At 34.1% G+C, this 26,405-nt stretch overlaps 1 protein-coding gene across 1 annotated transcript in view; it reads left to right on the forward strand.

Annotated features, from left to right (window-relative positions):
- LOC132753460 (uncharacterized) overlaps window positions 1–26,405 on the forward strand; it is an 83,223-nt gene that overhangs the window by 27,043 nt on the left and 29,775 nt on the right. Inside the window, exons 20-42 of the mRNA XM_060743942.1 lie at window positions 151–384; window positions 1,346–1,555; window positions 2,846–3,372; window positions 3,873–3,958; window positions 5,601–5,736; window positions 7,947–8,034; window positions 8,336–8,560; window positions 9,190–9,420; window positions 9,951–10,109; window positions 10,791–11,059; window positions 11,601–12,176; window positions 12,997–13,111; window positions 13,461–13,700; window positions 15,716–15,823; window positions 17,499–17,672; window positions 18,236–18,517; window positions 19,207–19,376; window positions 21,027–21,161; window positions 21,443–21,569; window positions 21,984–22,220; window positions 22,341–22,634; window positions 24,082–24,259; window positions 24,770–24,849. Of these exons, the coding sequence (XP_060599925.1) occupies window positions 151–384; window positions 1,346–1,555; window positions 2,846–3,372; window positions 3,873–3,958; window positions 5,601–5,736; window positions 7,947–8,034; window positions 8,336–8,560; window positions 9,190–9,420; window positions 9,951–10,109; window positions 10,791–11,059; window positions 11,601–12,176; window positions 12,997–13,111; window positions 13,461–13,700; window positions 15,716–15,823; window positions 17,499–17,672; window positions 18,236–18,517; window positions 19,207–19,376; window positions 21,027–21,161; window positions 21,443–21,569; window positions 21,984–22,220; window positions 22,341–22,634; window positions 24,082–24,259; window positions 24,770–24,849 (4,881 nt within the window). The remainder of the gene's footprint in view (window positions 1–150; window positions 385–1,345; window positions 1,556–2,845; window positions 3,373–3,872; window positions 3,959–5,600; window positions 5,737–7,946; window positions 8,035–8,335; window positions 8,561–9,189; window positions 9,421–9,950; window positions 10,110–10,790; window positions 11,060–11,600; window positions 12,177–12,996; window positions 13,112–13,460; window positions 13,701–15,715; window positions 15,824–17,498; window positions 17,673–18,235; window positions 18,518–19,206; window positions 19,377–21,026; window positions 21,162–21,442; window positions 21,570–21,983; window positions 22,221–22,340; window positions 22,635–24,081; window positions 24,260–24,769; window positions 24,850–26,405) is intronic.

Here is a 26,405-nt window from a genome sequence, read left to right on the forward strand (position 1 = left end):
TTTTGGGGGGGGGGGGGGGTTACTATATACTATTATTGCAAAATGGTCTTTTTTACAGAATGACCTTTATTTAGAGGTGGTCTTTTATATAAGTTTGACAGAACAAAAAAAGCAGGGGTTTAAACTGTTATATCTAAATGTTTATTTCAGGGTGATGCGTTATACGACCAAGTGTTTTATTGACTACACGAGCGGTTGTGATTCATTTATTGGATCTGCCATCAATCCTCTTGTACAGTCAACGCTGCAGTTTTTCAGTGATAGATGTTCGCACACCTGGTGCCCGCCGCAGGAGGAACCAGAAATGTGTGATATTGAGGCTGCTCAAAAATGTGTGCACACCCTGAAAACTACAATGTGTAAAAGCAAGAAAAAGTCATGCAGGTACAAACAAGTGAAAATAAAATATTAAAATAATGATTTTTAAGGACTGAATACATGTCGTACTGGTTGTGCAAAATCTTTAATAGCCTAGGATTCAAATTTTTTATAAGTTATCAATATGAAACTTGGAGTACTTGCTTATCTTGATATGTTGTTGTTGTTAGACAAGGTGAATTATTCTGAAAGTAATATTTTTATAACTTGTGTCCCTTTTTATGCCCCCACAAAGTGGGAGCATATAGTGTTGCACTCGTCCGTCCGTACGAACCCAGAGGTACTTGTGTGACTTGGAGAACAATGGGTAACAGTTAATTCTCTTTGATCCTATTCATTCCGTTTTTACTTGTGCGTCTTTTTTAAGCCTTGTGTGACTAAAAATGGCCTAAAAGGTCAAAGGAAAAGTCACATAAGTACCATTTTGTGAGTATGTCCTTTGTTTGTCTGTCGGTACGTCCCGAAATCTTGTGAACGCAACTCCTCTTAAACCGGATGGCAGATTTTGCTTAAACTTCCAGGGATGAACAACCTTAATGTGTAGATGGTAGTAAAGGAAGGAATTTTTGCTGCGACCAAATTTAACAGAATTATGGCTCTTTGTTGATTTTTAGTTTTCAACTTGTGGCACATGTAGTCCAAAAAATATTTGACCTAGAGTCATAAGATTGACAGAACAGTGGCGTGTGGGGGCATCCGTGTCCTATGGACACATTTCTAGTTATCTTAGATTTTCTTTAAAAATTGGTTATTTAATAGTCATGGTCCTTACCAGTCTAGAGTTAACACAGCATGCAGTGCTCTTGTCTAATATGATATTCAGCAGCTATGTTTTAGTGTGTAATCTAAAATTAGAGTGTTATGATGCATATATACTTTATCATACTGAATACTTAATATATTATATATACATGTATTTGCTATACCAAAGTCGCTCACATTTTAATGATTTTTTCTCTGTTTTTAGAATGATTGAGCTAACTAAAACTTGTATTGCCAAGGTAACAGTAGATTGTCCAGAGAGCTTTGGACTAATAGTGAAACAAATATATCAAGAAGTGACACTACTATCCTCTATTGCATGCTACAATGATGAACCAAAGGTGGATTCCATGGCATGTATCAACCATTACAAGATGCTGGGACTTAAACTTCTAAATATTGGAGCTTTGCCAAGGTGAATAGTAGAGATGTTATTGATAAATGTTATTATGTTGATATTGAAATGTTAAAGACATAAGAATGATGTTTTTATGATGTTGTGTTATAGACATAAGAATGATGAATTTTATGACGATGTGTTATAGACATAAGAATGGTGTATTTTATGATGAAGAGTTAAAGACATAAGAATAATGTATTTTATTATTAAGAGTTATAGACATAAGAATGGTGTATTTTATGATGAAGAGTTATAGACATAAGAAAAAAAATGTATTTTATGATGAAGAGTTAAAGACATAAGAATAACATATTTTATTATTAAAAGTTATAGACAAAAGAATGGTGTATTTTATGATGAAGAATTAAAGACATAAGAATAATGTATTTTATTATTAAGAGTTAAAGACATAAGAATGGTGTATTTTATGATGAAGAGTTATAGACATAAGAAAAAATGTATTTTATGATGAAGAGTTAAAGACATAAGAATAATGTGTTATATGCATTTAATGATGAAGAATTATAAATACATTTGTTTAAGAATGCAATGTTTAACAAATGATATGATTAAATGTTAAGTTTTTAACATAGACTTGAAATGTTTTAGACATAAGAATGAAATAGTTCAAGTATTTCATGATAACATATTAAAGACAAAGCATTATAGGCATAAGAATGAAATAGTTCAAGCATTTTATCATATAATGTGTTAGGCAAAGCACTATAGACATAAGAATGAAACAGTTCAAGTATTTTATGATATAATGTGATAGGCAAAGCACTATAGACATAAGAATGAAATAGTTCAAGTATTTTATGATTCAATGTGATAGGCAAAACACTGTTAAATCCTTGTACAATCAATAACTATAGAAGGAATAAGCTGCTTTTGATTTTGAGGTAAAAGGTCAATGTCATGGGGATACTCTGTGTAAAATCATTTTCTGATCAATGACTTGTGAAGGAATATGCCTAAGTTTGTTAAAATGAGACATTGCCATTAAGCAGTAGATGATCCATGTTGATTGCAAAGACATTAAGCCAAAAATCCCACAGTGGCTAGTAGATTTGTTTCTGTGGGTTTTGAGGTAAAAGTCATGGTCAAAGTGGCACTTTGTGTAAAATCCTTGTCCTATCAATAACTTGAAAAGTAATGAGCCATGTATCTTTATAGGGACATTACCCATGGGTAGTAGATGACCCCTATGGATATTTAGGTAAAAAGTCATAGTTAAAGTGGCACTTTGTGTAAATCCTTTATGAATAAGGTATTTGTGTCTATATTTACATTTAACACTTCCAGTGAAAGAAGCTCTGAAAATGGAGATGGTGACATGGAGGAAGGCTCAAACAGTAATAGTATTGATGATGATGAAAGTTCAGGCACAACAAATTCAACCACAGGTAGCGTGAAGCAATCTAGCAGTGTTAAATCAGGAAATGCTGGTAAGAAATCTGGCAGTGGTAAGAAATCTGGCAGTGGTAAATCTGGCAAAAGTAAGGACTCTGGCAGTAGTAAGGAATCTGGCAGCGTTAAATCAGGAAATGCTGGTAAGAAATCTGGCAGTGGTAAGAAATCTGGCAGTGGTAAATCTGGCAAAAGTAAGGACTCTGGCAGTGGTAAGGAATCTGGCAGCTCAAGTGGAAGTAGGGGTAGTTGGAATGAGGAGAGTACAGAATATGAGATTGATGTACGTGGAATTTGTCTAGAACTTGAAGAGGCATGGAAGTGTGTAGAGGCCAGTTTGAATATGCTCAGTATGAAAAAGAAGACAGTTGTATCAAAGATGATCAATGGAATAAGAGAAGCTGTTTTAGACAAGTGTAAACGTAAGTTCTTTAGTATTTATTATTATATAAATGTATTAGGTGGGGATTAAAGTAATGTTTGTTATATGAATGTATGTTAGGTGATAATTAAGTTAATGTATGGTATATGAATGTATATTAGGTGAGGATCAAATTAATGTGTATTATATGAATGTATATGAGGTAAGGATCAAATTAATGTGTATTATATGAATGTATATGAGGTGAGGATCAAATTAATGTGTATTATATGAATTTATATGAGGTGAGGATCAAATTAATGTGTATTATATGAATGTATATGAGGTGAGGATCAAATTAATGTGTATTATATGAATGTATATGAGGTGAGGATCAAATTAATGTGTATTATATGAATGTATATGAGGTGAGGATCAAACTTATATGTGTTATATGAATGTATATGAGGTGAGGATCAAATTAATGTGTATATATGTGTATGACTTGGGTTCTTGTTGCAATTATGAGTCTTAAAATGTTTTGTGATTTTTTTTCTTCAGCGATGCACTGTTTCTCATGTAGCGGCTTAGATGATAATGATGATTGTAATAAACAGCCAACATGTGCTTGTCCTGTGCATCAACAGGTGAGAATTCTTTCCGTTTATTATCCTAGTTAACCCTTTTCCTGCTGGAACTGAAAGTTCTTCGCCTTTGCCACCAGTACGGAGCCAATTCAGACAGCACATCAGCGCTCAGACCAGGCTCTCTACTGTTTTCATATTTTATTTTTTATGTAGAAATCCCTTAAACTTTGAAGAATGGAGTGTTCTAGATGTAAATCTGGACAAATCCATTTAAAAAATTCAGCAGGTTAAGGGGTTTAACATTTTGTTTTATTTGTAGTTCACTTGGAACCTGGTTTGCCTGAACATCACTTATAATAAATGAAATGATCTTTTGTACAGTCAAAATTGTATTTAGCGACCGCGCAAGGGAAACACCCAAAACGGTCGCTTAATTAAGACAAACTATGATAAAAAGTCAAAATTTATATATACATGACATCTTTCTTTTGCAGTGGGAATGTTTTTCAATTTCATTTATATAAATGTTTAATAATTAGAACGCTCCGATAATCTAAATGGATGCTAATGTAAAAAAATAACTTTCTGATATTTATTGACAAATCAGTTTTGATCCATTACGAACATGTTTGACATTTTTCCAGAATTTTTAAACTTCTCCGTTGTATTTCCTTGTCTCCAACAGGAAAACCCTGATAAGTTTTTTTCTGTTGTGCATTTTTCATTTGAAATAAACAAACTACATCTGATTGTAACGATTAATTTAATTGCTGATCAAGTTCAAGGTCAATTCAATGCAGCGGAGCGTTCCATTGTTTTATTGATATTATTGGATGATACACCTCACGCGTATACTTACCTTTATTTGCATACACTAAAACGGTTTGGCAAATAGAGTTTTTCACTTATTTATATATTGTGTTTTGATTGTTGACACTTGTGACATGACGAGGTGGCGTTCTCTAAAAACATAATTACTTGACAGGTAAAAGTGGTCGTTTAATGTAAAGATTAATCTCAATTAGCTGACTAAATAGCAGTCGCTGGTCGGGTGGAGCTAAAGTCGCTTAATACATTAAAGATATATCGAGAAAATGAACGGGGGGAATTGAAAGTGGCCGCAAGAGACAAAAGTCGCTTAATACACGTGGTCGCATAGGGCAAGTTAGACTGTATTTGTATTCATTAACAGAAACTTAAATTCATACTTGTATTCATAGCCCATTTTATTTGTAACTTCTTGATTTAATTACATTTATAATTAAAAATAGTTGGGTTTTTTTTAATGAGATTTGCGATTGCTAAAATCAAAAAGGTTATTACCACATGATTGATCAAAGTACCAGTGGAATGTCACCTTTGATCATTTGTAATTACGACAAAGCTGATAAGCATATAAATTAAATAACTGTAGATAATTAAGTATTTTTCATGAAAAGCAAAAAAGAACAGGTTATTGTGAGCATCATGGGAATGTCAGTTACAGTAGAAAGTTTATTTGTTGCATTAAAAACAAGTATAAGACTTATAGCATTTTTTTTATGCAAAGCAAATAAAGTTTGTGTATTTTTATGAAAGACCAGAAATGGTGGTTTTTGTAAACTCATTACTTTTTACATATTTGTGTATGTTTTGTTATCGATTACTTAAATGCAATATGTGACATGTAAAAAAAAAAAATTGACCTTTTTTTCTACACCAGAAATGTATAACAAGGTATATTGGTGGGATATATGAGAAAGGTTGTGCAGGAGAAGGTGATTGTAAGGATTGTAAGGCAGAAGATGGCTGTTTCTGTTGTGATGGTCATAAATGTAATGAACACGGTGAACCAGAAGGTAAGTTTATTGTATTTTATAGTGTTAATGTTTTTGTGAAATATTGATTTTTTTTAGCTTGAGGGAGAGCTTTTGTACTCAACCAGGCATAGGTGTTATACTTTGGTTTTTGCGTGCAAATTGGAATCTCCGAAACTACTGAAGGGAATTGGTTTAAACTTTAAACACTTATTTGAGAGCATAATAGGAGGTTACTATCCAAATCCCATAACATGGATTTTGACAGAATTATGGCCCATTTTGAACTTAAATAATTCTGCATTATCAAGCTCTTGTTATACATTGAAGCACTGAGAATAATTAAGCATGCTGTCCTACTGACAGCTCTTGTTGTTTTTTTAGCTCACCTGAGCTTGCTCAGGGTGAGCTTTTAGGATCGGTGAATGTCCGTCGTCCGTCCGTCGTCCGTCGTACGTCCACAATTGCTTGTGAACACTCTAGCGGTCGCATTTTTGCCTCAATCATCATCAAACTTGGTCAGGATGCTTATCTAGTTGAAAGCTCGGATGAGTTCGAACATGGCTCATCTCGGATGAAAAACTAGGTCACAAGAGCTAAAAATAGAAAAACCTTGTGAACACTCTAGAGGTCACATTTTTGACCCAATCATCATCAAACTTGGTCAGGATGTTTGTCTAGGTAATAGCTCGGATGAGTTCGAACATGGGTCATCTCGGATGAAAAAGTAGGTCACAGGAGCTATAAATAGAAAAACCTTGTGAACACTCTAGTGGTCACATTTTTGAACCAATCTTCATCAAACTTGGTCAGATTGCTTGTCTAGTCAATTGCTTGGATGAGTTCAAACATGGGTCATCTCTGATGAAAAACTAGGTCACAGGAGCTAAAAATAGAAAAACCTTGTGAACACTCTTGTGGTCACATTTTTGACCCAATCATCATCAAGCTTTGTCAGGATGCTTGTTTAGATAATAGCTTGGATGAGTTCGAACATGGGTCATCTCGAAAGAAAAAGTAGGTCACCGGAGCTAAAAATAGAAAAACCTTGTTAACACTCTAGCGGTCACATTTTTGCAATAATCATCATCAAACTTGGTCAAGATGCTTGTCTAGGTGATAGCTCGGATGAGTTTGAACATGGGTCATCTCGGATGAAAAAGTAGGTCACCGGAGCTAAAAATAGAAAAACCTTGTTAACACTCTAGCGGTCACATTTTTGCATCAATCATCATCAAACTTAATCAAGATGCTTGTCTAGGTGATAGCTCGGATGAGTTCGAACATGGGTCATCTCGGATGAAAAAGTAGGTCACCGGAGCTAAAAATAGAAAAACCTTGTTAACACTCTAGTGGTCACAATTTTGACTCAATTGTCATCAAACTTGGTCAGGAAACTTGTCTAGGTCATTGCTGGGAATAAATCGAACATGGGACATCTCGGATGAAAAACTAGGTCACAGGAACTAAAAATAGAAAAATCTTGTTATCAGTCTAGTGGCTACTGTTTTGATCCAAATATTCTGTTAATTGGTCTGAAAGTTTGTTTTGATGATTTCTAAGTCAAGATCGAACATGGGTCATCTTGGATGAAAAACTAGGTCACACCGCCCAAATATGGAAAAACCTTGTTAACATTCTAGTGGTCACATTTTCGACTCAATTATCATCAAACTTGGTTAGGATGCTTGTCTAGGTAATTGCTTGGATGAGTTCGAAATCGCATGTGAAACTAGGTCACTGGAGCTAAAAATAGAAAAATCTTGTTAACACTCCAGTTGCTACTGTTTTGATCCAAGTATCCTGGAAATTGGTCTGAAAGTTTGTTTTGATGATTTCTAGGTCAATTTTGAATATGTGTCACCTGGGTAAAAAACTAGGTCGCACTGCTCAAATATGGATAATCCTTGTTAACACTGTAGTGGTCACATTTTTGACTCACCTGTCATGAGACTTGGTCAGAATGCTTGTCTAGATAATTGTTTGGATGAGTTTGATAAGTCAGGTGAGCGATCTAGGGCCATCATGGCCCTCTTGTTTACATCAGTTTTGTTTGTTAACTCTAAATCTTCATGAACCAAAAATAATAAGCTCTATTATACTGGTTGGTAGATCAATTTTACTATTTAAATATTGAATTCCCTGAATTTTCAAGTGGACTGTTCCAAATTCAAAGCAGGGCAAATCCATTACACACATTCAGCAGGTTAAGGAATTTATTTTGAAATTTATTCTAATTATCTTTATTTTAGAACCTGAAGTATGTGATGTGTCTGTAGCTGTAACATGTGGCTTTGACTTGATTATGGTCGCCTTGGAAACTGATAACGTTCAGTTAAGGTATGTTTCATTATTATGTACATTAGTTAGTCGATGTGTTTTTGCATTTACACAGTTGTCATATAATTATGTTATTTACCAAGAAACATTTTAATGGTTGTTTTTTTATATATTAGTCTTTCTATTGCACAAAGTTTATATATATATCAATGTCCTTAGATGTCCATAGATGTTAAAATAAATGTTTTGCTGTTAGGGGTAGTTATTCTCATTTCTTTTCAGAAGTGTGGTTATTCAATTCTTATGTTGACAGTTTATATTTTACATGGTTTAATATTTTTATATATGATATTATTTTCAGTCTGCTACAGGGTAACTTACAGTGTATTATTGAGCACACTAAAGGCTGCAAGACCAAACAATACTACCTTCTGTACACTATATGTGTGGAGATACAAACAATATTTGAGATTGGAGGCTGTGTTAGTCAGTTTGGTGACCCTCAATGTGGTACTGTGGGCATTCTAGGTATTAACTACCTACTGGCAAATCCTTACAAACAAAGTTCATACCACTCTGTGTGCAGGTACATAAATTTTACTTGTTCATGTTTTTTTAAATTCTTGATCATATCACTGATTAAAACAGCTGTTAAATAAAAGAAACAGATTTGACTTAATAGCCATGACATATGTAGGGTGTGAATTTCATATTATTAACATGTTAACAATGTTTAAACATTAGCTTTCTAGATATATGTACATCTCTCGAAAGTTTTCTCAGGTATTCCACAATTTGAGCTCTGCTTCTTCCCGGAGTATTCTACCTATGTGAGGTTTTTGCCATCTGAGGTCTTTTTCTACCTGAGGTATTTATTCATGTGAGGTTTTGCTTCACCCGAGTTTCCCCCTACTTGAAGTATTCCTCTAATTTAGTTATTCCTTCATATGAAACCTTCCTTTACTGGAGATATTCCTTTACCTCAGATTTCCTGCCTTTTTCCATCAGAGCTCTCTCTTCATCTGAACTGTTCCTCCACATGAGGTATTTTTCTATCTGAAACTTTCCTTATCTGGAACATTCCTGTTCCATGAATGTCAGAAAGTTGTCATATGTCAGTAATATGAGTTGAAACACTCTAGAAAAAATTGTTTCGTTAAATGTTTTGTCTTTTGAAGAAAAATGGAAAATTGTAAAGTTTTATGGCTGTTACAGGCAGTATGAAGCTACTTCTAACATGGTGATAGAAGTAAAAGACGGAGAAAATATGTGTACAGACTCCCAGCTTGATGGACTTGATGTAGCTTTCTCATTTGCCACTCAGCAAGTATCTGGTATATGTACAGCTGAGGTTGACCCACCACGTGTATGTGATGTTGAGAAAGCACTAGCAGATTGTATCTCCCAAGATAAAGTTTGGACAGAAGCCCGCTTTACAGAATGCAGGTCAGTATTGATGAGCAAACATTGCTTTTAAATGTTACTTTATATAATGTTAGGTATCTGTTAGTAAATTATTAGTTATAAAGATTTTGAAAGGTTATATTGCAGTAAAAAGCTAAAAAAAACTCAGCCACTAAGCATGGGTTATGACTGTTTATATATAGTCTGAAATATTTTAATGAATTTATGACACTGCATGCTTTGTTTAAAGATGAAAATTGATAAACTGTATGTATAATTATGTGTAAATGATATTTTCATAATTGTCCAATGTCATTGGATGGTACATGAGAGCAATGTTTGTTTGTTAGTTTAAGACCTTCAATATCAAAATGTTGATTATAACCGTCAGCTTGCATGTAGTGACTTAGTGACTGAATTTACACATGTCACCAGTGGATACCAAGACCAGCTAGCACAATTATGCAGTCTGATCATGATCTGCTCCAACTCTTTTTTAATCTTAGTCATAGATTATAGTTGTGATTATTTTAGATTGATCGTTATAAAAACTGATAACTTTTTTTTTTCAGTGCGGACACGATAACAACCTTAAAATCTTGTTGCATTGGTCTAACAAGTGACTGTACATCCATGGAAAGAAGTGTTCTAATGATACCTGTGAACAATTACCTACAGACACTGGTCAGAAATTGTGATGGTACTGATCAGTATGGCATGGAAACTGTGATGTATGTTGACTGTTTTTAAATTAAAATTTGCATTACTAAATTTGGTTAATTTACCCTGCTTTTCATGATGTCTCCCAAAATGACAGTTTTTTCCTTTGCTGTCCATCAATAAAGTTATGATTTGATAGTGCATCAAGATAGAGTTTATTGATTTATTGTGAAATCTCGGTTATCTCAAATTCTCCCCCCTCCCCCACATTTCAATTGGGAGAGCAGAGCATATTAAGGGGACGCTTGTTAGATCCTTGTGAGGCGTAATTTCCCTGTGACAATTGATCTAGGACACTAAGACAAATGGTCATTTGTCTTCCACTGCTGATTCAGAAATTATCTGGGACTAGTGGTCAGTCTCCTTGAGAGAAAATTGGTAATTACTAGTTAGTTAACCAGGAATTTCCAGTTCGGTATGGTTCAGTCCGCCAAGATAAAACCAAAAACTTATGTTAAATTCAATGTAAAACCAGAAAACAAACAAGCAAATCAGTTATCTAAAGCATAAAAAATACATATTATATATTATAATACATGTTCAATATTCGTAAAAAAACCCTTTTTTGTTAGTTTAAGAAACGCATCACTTTATCATGTAAAAGTTGCTTGATCCTGAGAGTGTACACAGTAATAAGATTTTTGATATTTTGATTTTCTGCTCTCACTTTTTTCTGTTATCTTTACTTTTAGTCCAGAGATTTTCATCGTGGATGGATTTACCACAGTGACACAAACAATTGAGACATTTGTGACAGAGATCCAGCAGTCCCTTATCACAGGAACTCTTAACTTCGAGGAAGCCCTGTGCAATTCTGCCAACACCCTTGTATCCAGCTTCAAAGATCTTGACTCCAATCAGTTGCTGTCAGTTAATGCAGCCAAGAATGCTGACAAAATATTAGATCAGTTAAAGGAAGTCTGTGAAGATACAACAGTAACAGATGACGATGTTAAAAGAGGTAAAAAGTAGTAAAAACATAGAATGATTATACTAATTTAGATTAAATTAATTTATTTTAATGTGATTGTGTTGGAAACTATAAGCTCATTGAATTACACTTGAATCCAATTCTGGAACCAACCAGTACTAAGCAATGAGTGTAAAGTTTCTTGCTGGACCCTGACGGGGTTTGGACCCATGTGACCAATAATCCTTAGATTACTAGCCCGATGCGTTAACCATTTGGCCACACTGAAAATTCTGGAAGTTTCAAAATTAAACTTGGTGTTGCCAGCTGTATCTCCTGGAATGATAAATTGTATTGACAATATTTGATGCTACATAAAGCATTGATATTTAAGGCAGATTTATATTTTATCCTAAACATTTTCCAATGTCAACTGTTGATCAATCATCATTATAATAGTCAACCTTTTGAAATATATAGTCAATTTAGCTCGACTTGACAATGAAAAAAATCAGCCTAATGTCACTTTAAAATTGTTAATTATAAAGTGGATATATGTTGTGGTATTTGTTACTGAGTTTAAATATTACAGAATGTGATGGTTACAAGATGGATGTTATGATGGTGATAGATTCCTCTAGCAGCATTAAAACAGCCAACTTCGCATTTGTTCAACAACTTGCCTTGCAAATGGTCAACATAGCTGATTTAGAAAGTGGCAATGTCAGAATGGGCGCAGTTCAATTTTCAACAGATGCCAACATGTTATTTGGTTTTAATGAGCACCTAGCTGATGGAGTACAGGATAAGTCAACATTATTAAGTATGATGGATAACATGGAGTATATAAGAGGATCGACTAGCACAGGCCTGGCTTTAGAATTAGCAACGAATGAGCTGAGGGATAACAGACGTGAAGATGCAAATCCGTTCATATTCTTGTTTACTGACGGTAAACCATCAGATACGGACACTGAAACTAAAGCAAAAATGGCACATGCTCTAGGTTATAGAGTATTTGTAATGGCTCTAGGTATCGAGGAACAAGAAGAACGCGATCTCATCAATGAGATTGCAAGTGAGCCAGCAAAATTAAACGTACTGTACCTGACTAACTTTACACAGATAGAAGAATATTACAAGAGTGTTTATCAACTGTTCTGTCGGGGTATGTATTATAATATGAAGTTCTTCAATAAAATTGTTAAGGTTAAGCACCAATGATTTGTTGGAGCAAGTCTGATCTTTAAAGGGACTTCACCAAGACTTTTTGACATTAAAGGACTGGAAATATTTTTTCCAGACTTGTGTACCATTTGATAAATGTCTTGACTTATAACTTTTGTGCAAAATTTCAGTAATTTCCTTACTTTGTTTTCCTACCAATAATCTTTTATATTGTGCAAAGTGACCCAAAATTGAAAAGCAATGCACTCAAACTAGGCTAAAATCAAGCAAAAGAATAGATTTTCAATTTAACTTGGAGTATTTTTTTTTTTTTTTTTTTTTTCAAAAATTTTCAAATCATTTGATTTATGCAAGAATTTTACATTTATATTTTGAAGCATATTACCTCAGTGCAGCACCTTTAAAGTGTTAAATAATTGTACATGCATATCCACTCTTTTGAAAATGGTTAACATAAAGTATTTTGTGAGAGATTAGTGTTCTTAAAATTTTCAGTTATGATTTTGAATCAGATTTTAGGATAATTTTAAACAATATCATTGTATAAGAGGTGAAAATATCATAAAGCTTTTAAAATGATGGAGAGAAAATTCAGAAATTACCTCTTGATACTACTCAGTTTCCTAGATCTAAAATCTTCCTCATTTCCTACCTGCATGGCAAGAATATTCAAATATACAGGATGACCTATTTTTTGACCTTGACAGGTAATATTTGTCACTTGTATTTAATGGGTTTATGGGCCTTGACAGGTAATATTTGTCTCTTGTATTTAATGGGTTTATGTTTTCTGATTTCAGAAAGTTCTGTGAGTGAATGTGACTTTGCAGAGATAGTGTACCAATCATGTTCAGCATTAATGTATTCTATGACATCATCTTATACCACTGTTGATAAAACTTCTGCTGTATGCCAGTAAGTAACAAATGGTTAAAAAAATAAAAACTGTCCTTTGTCTTCCTATTTTATGTGTGTATTATAAATGTCCTAATGTTACTGAGTTAGCAAATTTTTGAAGAGAGGTGGATAGATGGTGGAGCACAACAGTAATTTTTTTGTGCAGCCAGTTATGGTCATTCTCTGTACATTTTTATAGAGCAAAATGTTTTACTGATTTTTTTATTCATCAAATTAATCAATTTCACATACTGGTTTATAGGTTTATCACATTGTTATTTAATTTATCACAGAAATAAAGTCACCACAGGAAAAAACACTTAATTAAGTGGATTTTACAAGAAATATATTTGTTGCTTTTTTGCAGAAAGATAGAAAGTTTGTCTCAGTCAGTAACATCACTGAGTGCGCAATGTCTAGGGTATCAGAAGTCTGCCATACAGTTGATCCAGTCACTTTCTACGTACCAGTCGCAAGAGACGTGTATACATTTCCAGGTTGATGTCATTGTTGACACATCATGCAATGATGCCATGGCGAAAGAATGTGTGATTGATATGTCAGAATTCCTTCGGTCCGCCCACTTTGAAGATAAATTTGTTTGCAGGTAAGATTATGTTACGGATTGGAATACGTTCCCAGTTTGAAAAAAATAATGATGATTAATGTAATTTATCCTCAGTCAGGTAATAATTCTCTTGTGACAATTGATGTTTGATACGGGGTCCAATCACTGCTGATTCAAAAATCACAATAGGATATATAGAAAATCACTTACATACACAATGTAAATTACTAGTTAGTTATACAGCCTTTTTTATTAGCTCACCTGTCACAAAGTGACAGGGTGAGCTTTTGTGATCGCTTTTCGTCCGGCGTCCGGCCGTCGTCCGTCGTCCGTCCGTCGTCCGTCCGTCGTCCGTAAACTTTTACTTTAAATGACATCTCCTCATAAACCACTAGGCCAATTTCATCCAAACTTCACAGGAATGTTCCTTTGGTGGTCACCTTTAAAAATTGTTCAAAGAATTTAATTCCATGCAAAACTCTGGTTGCCATGGCAACCGAAAGAAAAAACTTTAAATATCTTCTTTTAAAAAACCATAAGAGCTAGAGCTTAGATATTTGGCATGAAACATCTTCTAGTGAGTGTCTACCAAGTTTGTTCAAATAAAAGCCCTGGGGTCAAAATTGGCCCCGCCCCGGGGGGGTCATTGATTTTCCCTATATGCATATAGTAAAAACTTAAAAAATCTTCTTTGAAAGAACCCAAAGAGCTAGAGCTAAGATATTGAGCATGAAACATGTTCTAATTGGTGTCTACCAAGTTTGTTCAAATAAAAGCCCTGGGGTCAAAATTGGCCCCGCCCCGGGGGTCATTGATTTTCCCTATATGCATATAGTAAAAACTTAAAAAACCTTCTTTTAAAGAACTCAAAGAGCTAGAGCTTAGATATTTGGCATGAAAGATCTTTTAGTGAGTGTCTACCAAGTTTGTTCAAATAAAAGCCCTTTGGTCAAAATTGGCCCCGCCCGGGGGTCATTGACTTTCCCTATATGCATATAGTAAAAACTTAAAAAATCTTCTTTTAAAGAACCCAAAGAGCTAGAGCTAAGATATTTAGCATGAAACATGTTCTAATGGGTGTCTACCAAGTTTGTTCAAATAAAAGCCTTGGGGTGAAAATTGGCCCCGCCCCGGGGGTCATTGATTTTCCCTATATGCATATAGTAAAAACTTAAAAATCTTCTTTTAAAGGACTCAAACAGCTAGAGCTTAGATATTTGGCATGAAACATCTTCTAGTGTGTGTCTACCAAGTTTGTTCAAATAAAAGCCCTGGGGTCAAAATTGGCCCCGCCCCGGGGGGTCATTGATTTTCCCTATATGCATATAGTAAAAACTTGAAAAATCTTCTTTTAAAAAACCCAAAGAGCTAGAGCTAAGATATTTAGCATGAAACATCTTCTAATGGGTGTCTACCAAGTTTGTTCAAATAAAAGCCCTGGGGTTAAAATTGGCCCCGCCCTGGGGGGTCATTGATTTTCCCTATATGCATATAGTAAAAACTTAAAAAATCTTCTTTTAAAGAACTCAAAGAGCTATGGATAAGATATTGAGCATCAAACATGTTCTAATAGGTGTCTACCAAGTTTGTTCAAATACAAGCCCAGGGGTGAAAATTGGCCCCGCCCCGGGGGTCATTGATTTTCTTTATATGTGTTCAGCAAAAACTTTAAATCTTCTTTGAAAAAACCCAAATAGCTAGAGTTTAGATATTAAGCATGAAACATCTTCTAGTAAGTGTCTACAAAGTTTGTTCAAATAAAAGCCCTGGGGTCAAAACTGGCCCGGCCCCAGGGGTGTCATTGTTTTTAACTGAGCTAGAACTTAAATGTTTAGCATGAAACATCTTCTTATGGGTGTCTACCAAGTTTGTGCAAATAAAAGCCCTTGGGTTAAATTGGCTCTGCAACGTTGGGGGAGTGGGGGTTGGGGGGGGGGCTATATACAGGTGAGCGACCTCAGGGCCATCATGGCCCTCTTGTTCTGTATGTTTGTTTATAACCCCTTCAGTTGTTTTAGATTCTCAACTTCAGCATTCTATATTTATGTTTTTAGGAAAGTAACAACAACATTGGACTGCTTGAAACACTATGCTCGAAAATGTGAGGATAAGACAGAAATACTTAAAGAACTAAAAGACGCATTTTCTATTTTGACAGACAGGTATTATAAATGTTCTTGAATTCATTTTTTCTTTACCTTTTAAAATATCAAATGATTCAGGCCTACAATGGTTTCAGTACAGAATTAATCATAGAATAATAGCAACTAATTCATTACTTTTTAAAATGAAATTAAAAGATAACGAACTCTGTAGTTTTTGTAAAAATGAGAAGGAAACATTAGAACACATGTTTTGGTTTTGTCCGATAATAAACAATTTAATATTTTCTGTTTTTGAAAAGTACGGCATTTTTAGATCTTTGCTCAACTGTTGTAATTTTATCCTTGGTTTGAAAGATAGTAATTCAACTGCAATAAATACGATTTTCCTTTTTCTGAAAAGATATATTTACAACTGTAGAGTAAAAGAACAAGTACCAAATACTACAAGAGCACATCAGTATATTAAATACCAATTTATAATTTTGAGAGAGAAAGCAATTTACCAAAATGATTTAGATACCTTCAATAAGACCTGGATTCTTTTTTGTCAAAAGATAGAGCTATAGTTAACCTTTCATATGTTTGTAAAGCTGAAAACGATAGCCAGAAGTATAAATGATCAAAAATATATTACTTGCAAAACCTGTTTTTCTTTCACTTTTTCTTCTTCTTTTTTTTCATATAAAAAACAAATATATAATTTAGTTCCTTGTTAACTGAATAATATTTAACATATGATTATATGTAACATTGGTAAATATGGTTGTAATTGTATATTGGTCATAACGCCTGCAATACATTATATGTTTGTTACTGTTATATTATTTCATATGTTTTATATGATTTTAAATACACAAATATAATGTATGGTATAGAGCAGGATGTCCTCGACCTGCATATACCTATTGACGAGGAAAATAAATTATGTAAAAAAAAAAAAAAAAAAAAAAAAAATGTTCTTGAATTCTTTGGTTGAAAATTTGAATTTCTTACATAGGTCAACAGGAACTCTAAAATCAGAAAGTTATGCAAAAGATAATTATGTTCCCAAAATTTTTTGGAGACATTGTTTTTGTCATCGCCCTCTGTTTGCCCATCTGTCCATCTGCATTCAGCTCGTCCCGCTTTCAAAGGTTAAAATGCTGGCAGGATTTCAATGAAACAACACAGGAGTGATCAATACCATCCCTTGTTGTGCTCATTGCGGACACGTTCCCCTTCACTGCACAGAATGAATGCCAGAGCTTTAAATAGAAAAATCCTTTCCGGTTTTCACAGGTCAAACTGCTGGCCGGATTTCAATGAAACTTCACAGGAATGATCAGTACCATCACTTATGCACATTGCCGGCATGTTCTGCTCCGCTGCATAAAATGGCCGTCAGAGGTATAAATAGAAAAATCTTGTCCGGCTTTCATATTTTGAGGGAAATATGGGTTCTCAATACCGAATGGGCCAAACACACGTCAAAATGCGGGTGAAAATCCAGTTTTGGCCCATTTCAGTTGTCACATATATGCTTTAATGATATTGAAAATGTCACCCCCAAAGATTTATAGAGCTGTTTGTTGCACTTGAAATAATACTTTGATGGAGCATCTTGGTCTTCCTTGAAGTAGTTAAATGTCAGCATCAAACAAAAACACCCCCATAGACTGCCCCTCCCCAACCAACCTTAACAGCCAAACACTTTCTCAGACTAGTTGTTATGAACATATTTGACTGATTTCAGATGTCCAGAAGAAACTAGTTCTCTACGTTGCTGGGCAACAGGAGCTTTAACAGAATCAGACATGGAGACACCATCAGAGAACAAGAAATGCCAACAATCTGCATTGGGAGAAAATGTTTTAGATTGTCTTTCAAGTATAAGTCTGCCCACTTTATCTCTCAATCCAGATTGCAAGTAAGTAAATATGGATGATTGTTCATCATTTTCACATATACTGAGGTCCATCGGGAATAATGAAAGCTATGAATTATGACTTGATTGTGTTTTGGTTTTGTCAGTGGGATATATAATGTATATTTATCATTGTATATCACTTATTATTTATCACTTACTACCTTCATTCTGAATACATATCATTATCATTTCTTATGAAGTGATTGATAAACAGTGAAATATACATGTTTACATATTGTATATCACTCACTTTATATCAATCTCTGTATATTAGTTAATATATTTCAATTACTAAATATCAATCACTGTATGTCAATCACTTTGTATCAATCACTGCACATCAATCACTGCACATCATTAGTTAATATATATATCAATCACTGTGTATCAATTACTATGTATCAATCACTGCATAAGAATATTTGTTCTGTTTTATGAATATGAATCAAATTCACATTTAAGTAAAAACTTTTCATATTTCACTTGTGATACAAATTTTGACAAAAAAATCAGTTATTGATGAAGTTTCATTGAAATTCACCCTCTATTGCTTGAATTTCCAGCCCATTTGCTGATGCAGCCCAAGAGGTGTTTGAATGTGTCTTTAATGTGTTTATCACAAACAAGTGTGAAATATCCCTGCTTGATGAAGTTAAGAGACTTATACAAGACAGTGATGCATTAACAGCATTTGGGGTATGTCCTCCTGAAGCAGACTTTGATTATAATATACCAGACGGTTATAATGTTGTTGAGGTGAAAGACTGTGAACTCACACCAAAATGTAACCTCACAGATGCAGAACAGTGCATAGAAAATTTGCAGAAACTTGGAACTGGATGCAGGTATGTATATACACATATATATTTTGCTTGTTCTGACTGGTTATATCCACTACTGATGCAGTGGTTATATGGTTCAGTGTTAATGGTTGTTGGCTTATATAACCCAAGCTGCTAGGCAATAGATATATTGCAAATTACCAATTATCCACAGCCAGACTTGTCAGACATCTATTCATAATACAGCATTAAAGCTTTACTTGGGAAGAAACAAAAGTTACTTCATATATTGCAAGTAGCCATGTATAAATGTATTATATAAGTGTCATGGTATCCAATAAAAAGCGACATTGCAAAAGGGCAGTATTGTAAGACAGGATATAGATGTCATTTAATCTTCTCCAATGCATATACATATAATATCCAAAAAAAACAGTTTCTGTAAGTATAGTTAGTTATACGATAATGCAATATTGTATGTATCATTCTTGTTCTTTGTTTGATATTTAAAGGGTACAGAAAGTGCAAGAAATTTAAACAGCTACATGCCCCTGATGGGGTTTTAACCCATTTGGCTGGAGATCTTTCTATTTACTGTGTCTGACTCATTAACCACTCGGCCATGCCCCCGCAGATTTTTCTTGACTGACCTACATTCCTTTGTGCTACACATTATAGATAGGTGTAAGTAGAGTGACTTTTTTACCTAAATGGCACTGCAGTAAATTCCTGACTTCTGATTGTTTTGACAGAAATTGGGACGACATTGAAACATGTATCACAGACTTCATTGATGGTTGCAACAAATTTGACAAAGAAATATTCTGGAGGGATATTCAAACGTTAAGTGGTCTTGGGGATGAATGCTTTACGGATATAGCCATACCTGATCAAAAATGCCGTATTAAACTGGACATCGATGGTAAGATTTTTAATTTTATTTTTAACTTTTCAGTTTGACTTTGCTACATTTTGTTTAAACATGAGTTTTTGTGGTGTTATATTTTATAAATGGGATATAATGCATTATCACTCACTACATTATTATACATTTATCAAGTAATAATATTATGCAAACTCTTGTCAACAACACCAATTTGGCAAGGACATGCAGTGTATTTGTTGGTTTTACTAAGCAGTCAAAAGTTACATTTTAAGTTGAAGTACTAAGATAGGCTTCTGCTTTTAATGTGCAACCCAAAACAGAAATAAAATTAAGTCTTCTTTGTTTTAAAACATGTGTAAATGGAAGTGAGTGGGTCCTGATTAAGAAATATACTGCACAGCAATGTGGTTGTGTGTTTCTGAGTAGTGATGGAAATCGGATGAAATTTGTCCCAATCGATCATCGGTTCAGTCGGATGGGACATAATCGATAACTTTTCGAATAAAGTCACGTTAAAAAGAAATAGGGAGGTAACATTTCTTCCCAATCTTCCCAAGGGACTTGATTATATTCAGTAACATGAATTTCATTTCTCACTTTTCAAACAGTTTTAACCTTATATTGTCATAATTTTACGAAACAGATTTTATTTTGCAATGGATGTCAAATAATAACATTCAAATCACATTATATTACTATTGTTTACATCACTTATTGATCCTGTTCAATGCGAAATTGTCTCTGAGATGATTTTTTGAGGTCGGCGAGGTGTTCCTTAAAGAAAATTAACGTTAGAATTAATTCCCTTTGATACTTTAAACTTTTTGACGACGTCCATAACAAATTTTTGTGAATCGATTATTGTCGCTTTACATAACAGTAACTGATTATCAGCGACTTGCGACAATCGGAACAACACTATTTCTGAGTGCAAACATTTTCTTGTATGAATCTGCACTGGTAAGGTCCTATATTATTTAACCCTTTCCCCCATGAGCATATTGTGAAAAATGGCCGTTTTCAGTGAAAAGCCTCCTGTTACAAGTTCAAACTGCTATGAAACTATGAAAAATGCTTCAATACTAATCAAACTTGGCACAAATGTTGACTGGACCATTGCTTTTGTAACAACATGCTCAGTCTTAAATTTCCTGTTACCATGGCAACGAGGGGACATCTCAAAATTGCCAAAAATAACTATTTTGCCTCGATTTTTTCCATCAAAATTTATTTCAAAGTGCTGCAACTTCTCAATGGATTGAGATAGAGTCAAAGGCTTTTCAGCGTTGGTTACACATTACCATATGATCGACCTGGGGTCATTTTTAGCCTTTCACAAGTCCAAAATTTTCTTGGCGATGAGGGGGACTCCGCCCCCTTCAAACCCCTCAAACAGAAGGGGGCACATCTCCCTTCTGGCAACCCCCTGATGTATCTTTTGGATGGGGGGGGAGGCGGCTCCGAAAAAATGCTCACTTTTTTTAACAACATTTCTCAAACGAAAACATGTGTTTGGGGCCCAAATAGGACATTTTTTCACTACTTCAGGCCTAAAAAAGGGGGGGAGGTCGAAAGTGCGTTGTTTCGCGTATATATGAGGTAAAGGGTTTAATATAAAAAATTTTACACAATTTAGAGAAAATTTTGAATACTGGTTTGAAAGGAAATGAACTTATACTTTTACAGACAATTGTGAAATGTACAAGGACTTTATAGAATGTCAAGAGAACACCATACAAACACCTTCATTCGAGCAGACAACACATGGTCGACTTGATCAGTTCTCTGCAGCTCTCAATGGTCATTGTATGGAAGAAATAGGCAAGTAAAACTTGATTTAGATAAATTTATGATGTTAAAGATAAATGTATCCAAAATACTAGAAGGTACAAGATTTCCAAAAAGGCTTTGAGATAAAAAAAAAAAAAAAAACATGTAAAGAAGGCTTGAAAATGTATATTCAACCTATATTCATTTAAAACTGCTGTTTAATTTATAATGACAATTACAGGCAAGAAATTTATGTATAAAAGTAATTAATCCCACAGATTTAACATTCAGTATTTTAGTTTTTTTCAAAGATATATTTTTGTTTTAAACAGCTCCAGAGGATCTTGACAATACTTGTGTTGTTACTGAAGCAGAAGAAAAATGTGTTAATGACTATGTTAGAAGGGTCACCCAAGCTCTTTATTTCTCTCAGCAAGGAAAACAACGCCTCTGTGAGACGTACGTTATTTATCACATATTCAAAATAAGAACAGTTTTCAATTTAAAATTGCCATTTTCTATTGACATGCTTATAGTGAAATTAAATTAGGACATTTAAGGCATTGTTTATATGTAATGCAAATGACATCCATCAAAGTGTTATTACGCTAGTGTAAAATTGTTTTTTTTATTAAAAGTCTTTATTACACTCGTGGATTATGTGATAATATAATAATAATAAATATGGAATATTTTCTATTTCTAATGCCTTACCTCAAGCTGGTTGCTTTTGTCAGATTTTCAAATACAATATAAAGATAAATTTTGGGCATATTTAAGACATATCAACTTTTAAAAGTTAACTTTTAAAATGAAAATCGAAAAAAGATTGCTTTAAGTATAACTTATTTATTCTGTTCTTCACATACACAGGTACAGAGTCAGTGATCTTGGCTGTTTCTCAAGGAAACCACAATGTTCTATGGCTCAACCGGCAGGTCGTGTGTGGCAGAGATATCGTATCGCAAAGACCTACTTACACATCAGCGGTGTATGTAGCAATGCTCCATTCATATGCTCCAAACGTACAGCAATCGGCTGTATCACTGATCTGACTGTCCTAACAACAAATTATGACTATAGCCGTGGACATAGCTCAGAAGTTTGCCAGTAAGTATGGTGTTAAACTATTGTCAATAGTATAAATAGTTGAATACCAACCATTTTATGCTTATTTTTTTATTAATTTTTTTTGTATCCCTTAATGACAAATTCCTTTATTTATTACAGATCTTTGGATCATACACGCATGTGTTTACAGTATACTCTGAGAGGTTGTGACAAAAAAGTGAAGACCTCTATCATGAGCACATTCAAGGATGTAGAGTGTATTGCTAAAGATATCTGTACCACGGATAAATGGGAGCCGCCCAAACCCGATGGAAACCCACGTGATTGTTTAGATCCTACTCTGATAGAGAGTGTAACTGGATGCAGAGCTATGGCGGCCAAAATTTGCCTGAGAGATTTTGAATTTAAAGTCGAGAATCCATTTGTGATGAATGATAAGAAATTTGTTTGTTCGTGAGTATGAATTTAAATTAATATTTTTAGGGATATCTCTCATAGGGCTGACTTGAAGCAGTAAGTCCTTTCAATAAATTATATTTTTTCACTTTTTAAGGCAAACAGTTTATAGAGAATAAGCTTCATAAAAGGTTTACAGTTTGTAAAGTTAATATACTTGCGTGCTTTTTTAATGGAGTTCATTTTTGTGTCACCTCTACGGAGTAGTGGCGACATATAGGGATCACTTCTCCGTCGTCTGTCCGTCCGTCTGTCTGTCCGTCCGTCACAAAACTTGTCTGGACTACTCCTCATAAACTACTGGTGCAATTTCATCCAAACTTTACAGGAATGATCAGTACCAAGTCTAGTTGTGCATATTGTCAGCATTTTCCAGTTTAATGATTTTTTGTCAGAGTTATGGCCCTTTAATAATTTTTATTTTTAAAGTTTGTCCGGACTACTTCTCTTATACCACTAATGCAATTTCAATGAAACTTTACAGGATTGATCTGTAGCTCAAGTCCTTGCGCATATTGCACGGGTTTTCCAGTTGAATGATTTTTGGCAGAGTTATGGCCCTTTCATAAAAAGGTGTTTTTTTCTGTGTGTTGCCAGATACACAAAAGCTTGTCCGGACTTCTCCTCATAAACTACTGGTGCAATTTTATCCAAACTTTACAGGAATGATCAGTACCAAGTCTAGTTGTGCACTGTCTGTCTGTCCTTCTGTCACAAAACTTGTCCCAACATGAAATTGGCCATCATGAGGCGACACATGTGATCACTGATCGCTCTTGTTATAAAAGTTAAACTGTATGTTTTCATAAAGATATCTCAAAGTAATAGATAAAACCCAAGTAGCTTACATTTAAGTGGATTGGTCTACAATGTGCACAGATTTCATAAATATTTCAAATATTGATATAAACAATAGAAATGTATCATTCAGATATTCTCATAAAATATTTCTTGAAGGTCTATGTGATTAAGTATGAACACTTATGATAATGAATAATAATATTCTGTTCAAAAACAATATTTCTATTAGCTATATAAAGGTATGTAATATCCGATCATGCAGCTCACATTTACCAACAACATCCATATACTATATTTCTTTCATGGTTTGTTGTCCCGTTTAATACAATATACATGTAAATATTTATTTAAGCTATTATTATGTTATTATTATTATTAATAGACAATCCATGAAGGCCGAATTCACTTTAACATTATTCATTATTATTATGTTTTTATTATTTATTTTGTTATTATTATGATTTATAATAGATAATCCATTACAGGCCAATTCACTTTAATAAATTCAACATGTTTCTTTATGAATTTTTTGGGTAAATATATATGACTGTAGTAATAGAGTTATCGAAAATATATTTCCTATTGCCAAAATGAATTCTTTGATAGCAATTGTTTGATTAACATTTTGTAATTTCAATTTCAGAGAATATTCTAAAATGATTGAATGTTTTTACAACAAAATGCCTGTTGGGCCGGAGAACCCCTGTGGAGCAGGAGAACAAAGCATATCTAATAACTACTTCCAGGTTATATTAGCAAAATACAAGCATTTTAACTGTCCAACTGTAATCAGAACACCATGCGAGGAGGAAGAAGATTGTGTAAGTGTTCAAATATTTAACAAATATTAACTTATTGTCCAGTTTTGAGATAGTCTTAAAGCTTCTAAAAAAGAGACAAAAAATCAAGTGAAAATGAAAAATCAGAAAATGCATACATTTGATTCTTGAGGAAATCTGCCTGCATGTCAATTTGCCCGGCTTCCTCTTGTATAATGTAAGTTCAAAATATTTATGAACAAAATAACAAGGCCTAATGGTCTAATTAAACTTTAAATGTAGAATATGTTACTATCTCTCTATTGGTTAAGTTTGCAGAATAAGACCAAAATTAAATAATCACATGACTTGACAATTAAATTCAAGGTTTACATGTTGTAATGATAATAGATTCAGAGCTTTTACATTGAGATGTCTTAAAGATGGCAACCACGTTAGTCCTTATGTCAAATCTTGCAGGAAACCAGAAAATAATCATGATAATCCCATTTTGAAATGGTGCGATTATTCTCCAATTTAGGTTTTGTAAACTTGGATTGTTGTATTTTACAGCCATTGGATGAAGCTAAAAGATGTATAAAGGTATTTACTGACAATTTGGCAACATACAGGGAGGCTGGAACTGTATGCCAGTAAGTAGATTGACATTTGAGCCGCATCACGACAAAACCAACATAATGGGTTTGCGACCAGCATGGATCCAGACCAGCCTGCGCATCCATGCAGTCTGATCAGGATCCATGCTGTTCGCTTACAAACCCTATAACAAGTAGAGAAACTGATAGCAAACAGCATGGATCCTGATCAGACTGCCCAGAGGCACAGGCTGGTCTGGATCCATGCTGATCGCAAACCCACTATGTTGGTTTTGTCATGACGCGGCTCATTTATTAGAAAATTGTATTATTATGTCATAAATCGTCAAGTTTCAGGAATAATTCTCTTGCTTTATTGCTATGAAGTATATTGATATTAATATGTCAAGTGGTAGAAAAATCTAAACATTGACCAAAGGGTCTTGAGGTTCGAGCTCTACTCAGGTCATGACCATATTTCCTCATATGACCCCAGTACTGGTTAGTTCCAGTAAGTTGAATTTAGAGTTGTTTAACTAAGCTACAAACTTTCCTCATAATCTAGCTTAAATTAGTAATTCTTAAACCAAATAATATATTAGATTTTTATGCCACCGCAGCATCTGCGATGCAGTGGCACATAGCGATTCACCTTTGTGTGTGTTTGTTTGTTTGTGTGTGTGTGTGTGTTATATAGATTATATAGTGAACTTAAAAATTCTCTTGTGAAAAACCACTAGTCCAATTTCAACCAAACTTGGCAGGATTAATCCTTGGGTGAAGGGCTTTCAAAGTTGTTCAAAGAATTTCATTCCATGCAGAAATCTGGTTGCCATGGCAACCAAAAGGAATTATAAGAATAAATTTAAAAAATCTTCTTGTAAAGACCCAAAAGGCCTAGAGCTTAGATATTTTGCATAAGGCATTGTCTGGTAGACCTCTACCAAGAATGTTCAAATTATAGCCCTGGGGTCAAAATCAGCCCCACCCCGGGGGTCATTGATTTTCACTATATGTACATATAGTAAATACGTACAATACCTTCTTGTAAAGACCCAAAAGGCTTATAGCTTAGATATTTTGCATAAGGCATTGTTTGGTAGAGCCTTACCAAGATTGTTCAAATTATAGCCCAGGGGTCAAAAACAGCCCCGTCCCTGGGGTCATTAATTGTTTTGAATTAAACCCTTGGGTCCAAAATTTTGCCTTGCCCAAGTGGATAGTGACCTACTTTCTTGTCCTTTGATGTACATCAATGAAATTTTGACCATGTGCACAGTTTTAGTTGTAAAATTGAACTTTGATATCAGGTGACCTAGATTTTGATGATGTGACCTACTTTCTTATCCTTTGATGTACAGCTATGAAATTTGAACCATGTGCACAGATTAAGAATTTAAGTGAACTTTGATTTCAGCTGACCTAGATTTTGACAAAGTGTCTTATTGTGTTGCCCTTTGATGTAGTTATGAAATTTAGGCTGTGTGAAATATGACCTTCACCACCAAATTCACTAGACTCCAGTGCATTGATATATTCCTACTTTGATCTTTTATTGAGTTAACAACAGATTTAACCACTAATCTGATAATAAGAATTAGATAGGTTAGGGA

Source organism: Ruditapes philippinarum, unplaced genomic scaffold (assembly GCF_026571515.1).
Source record: "Ruditapes philippinarum isolate M1 unplaced genomic scaffold, ASM2657151v2 ctg4252_1_1_1_1, whole genome shotgun sequence".
Taxonomy (NCBI): Eukaryota; Metazoa; Mollusca; class Bivalvia; order Venerida; family Veneridae; genus Ruditapes; species Ruditapes philippinarum.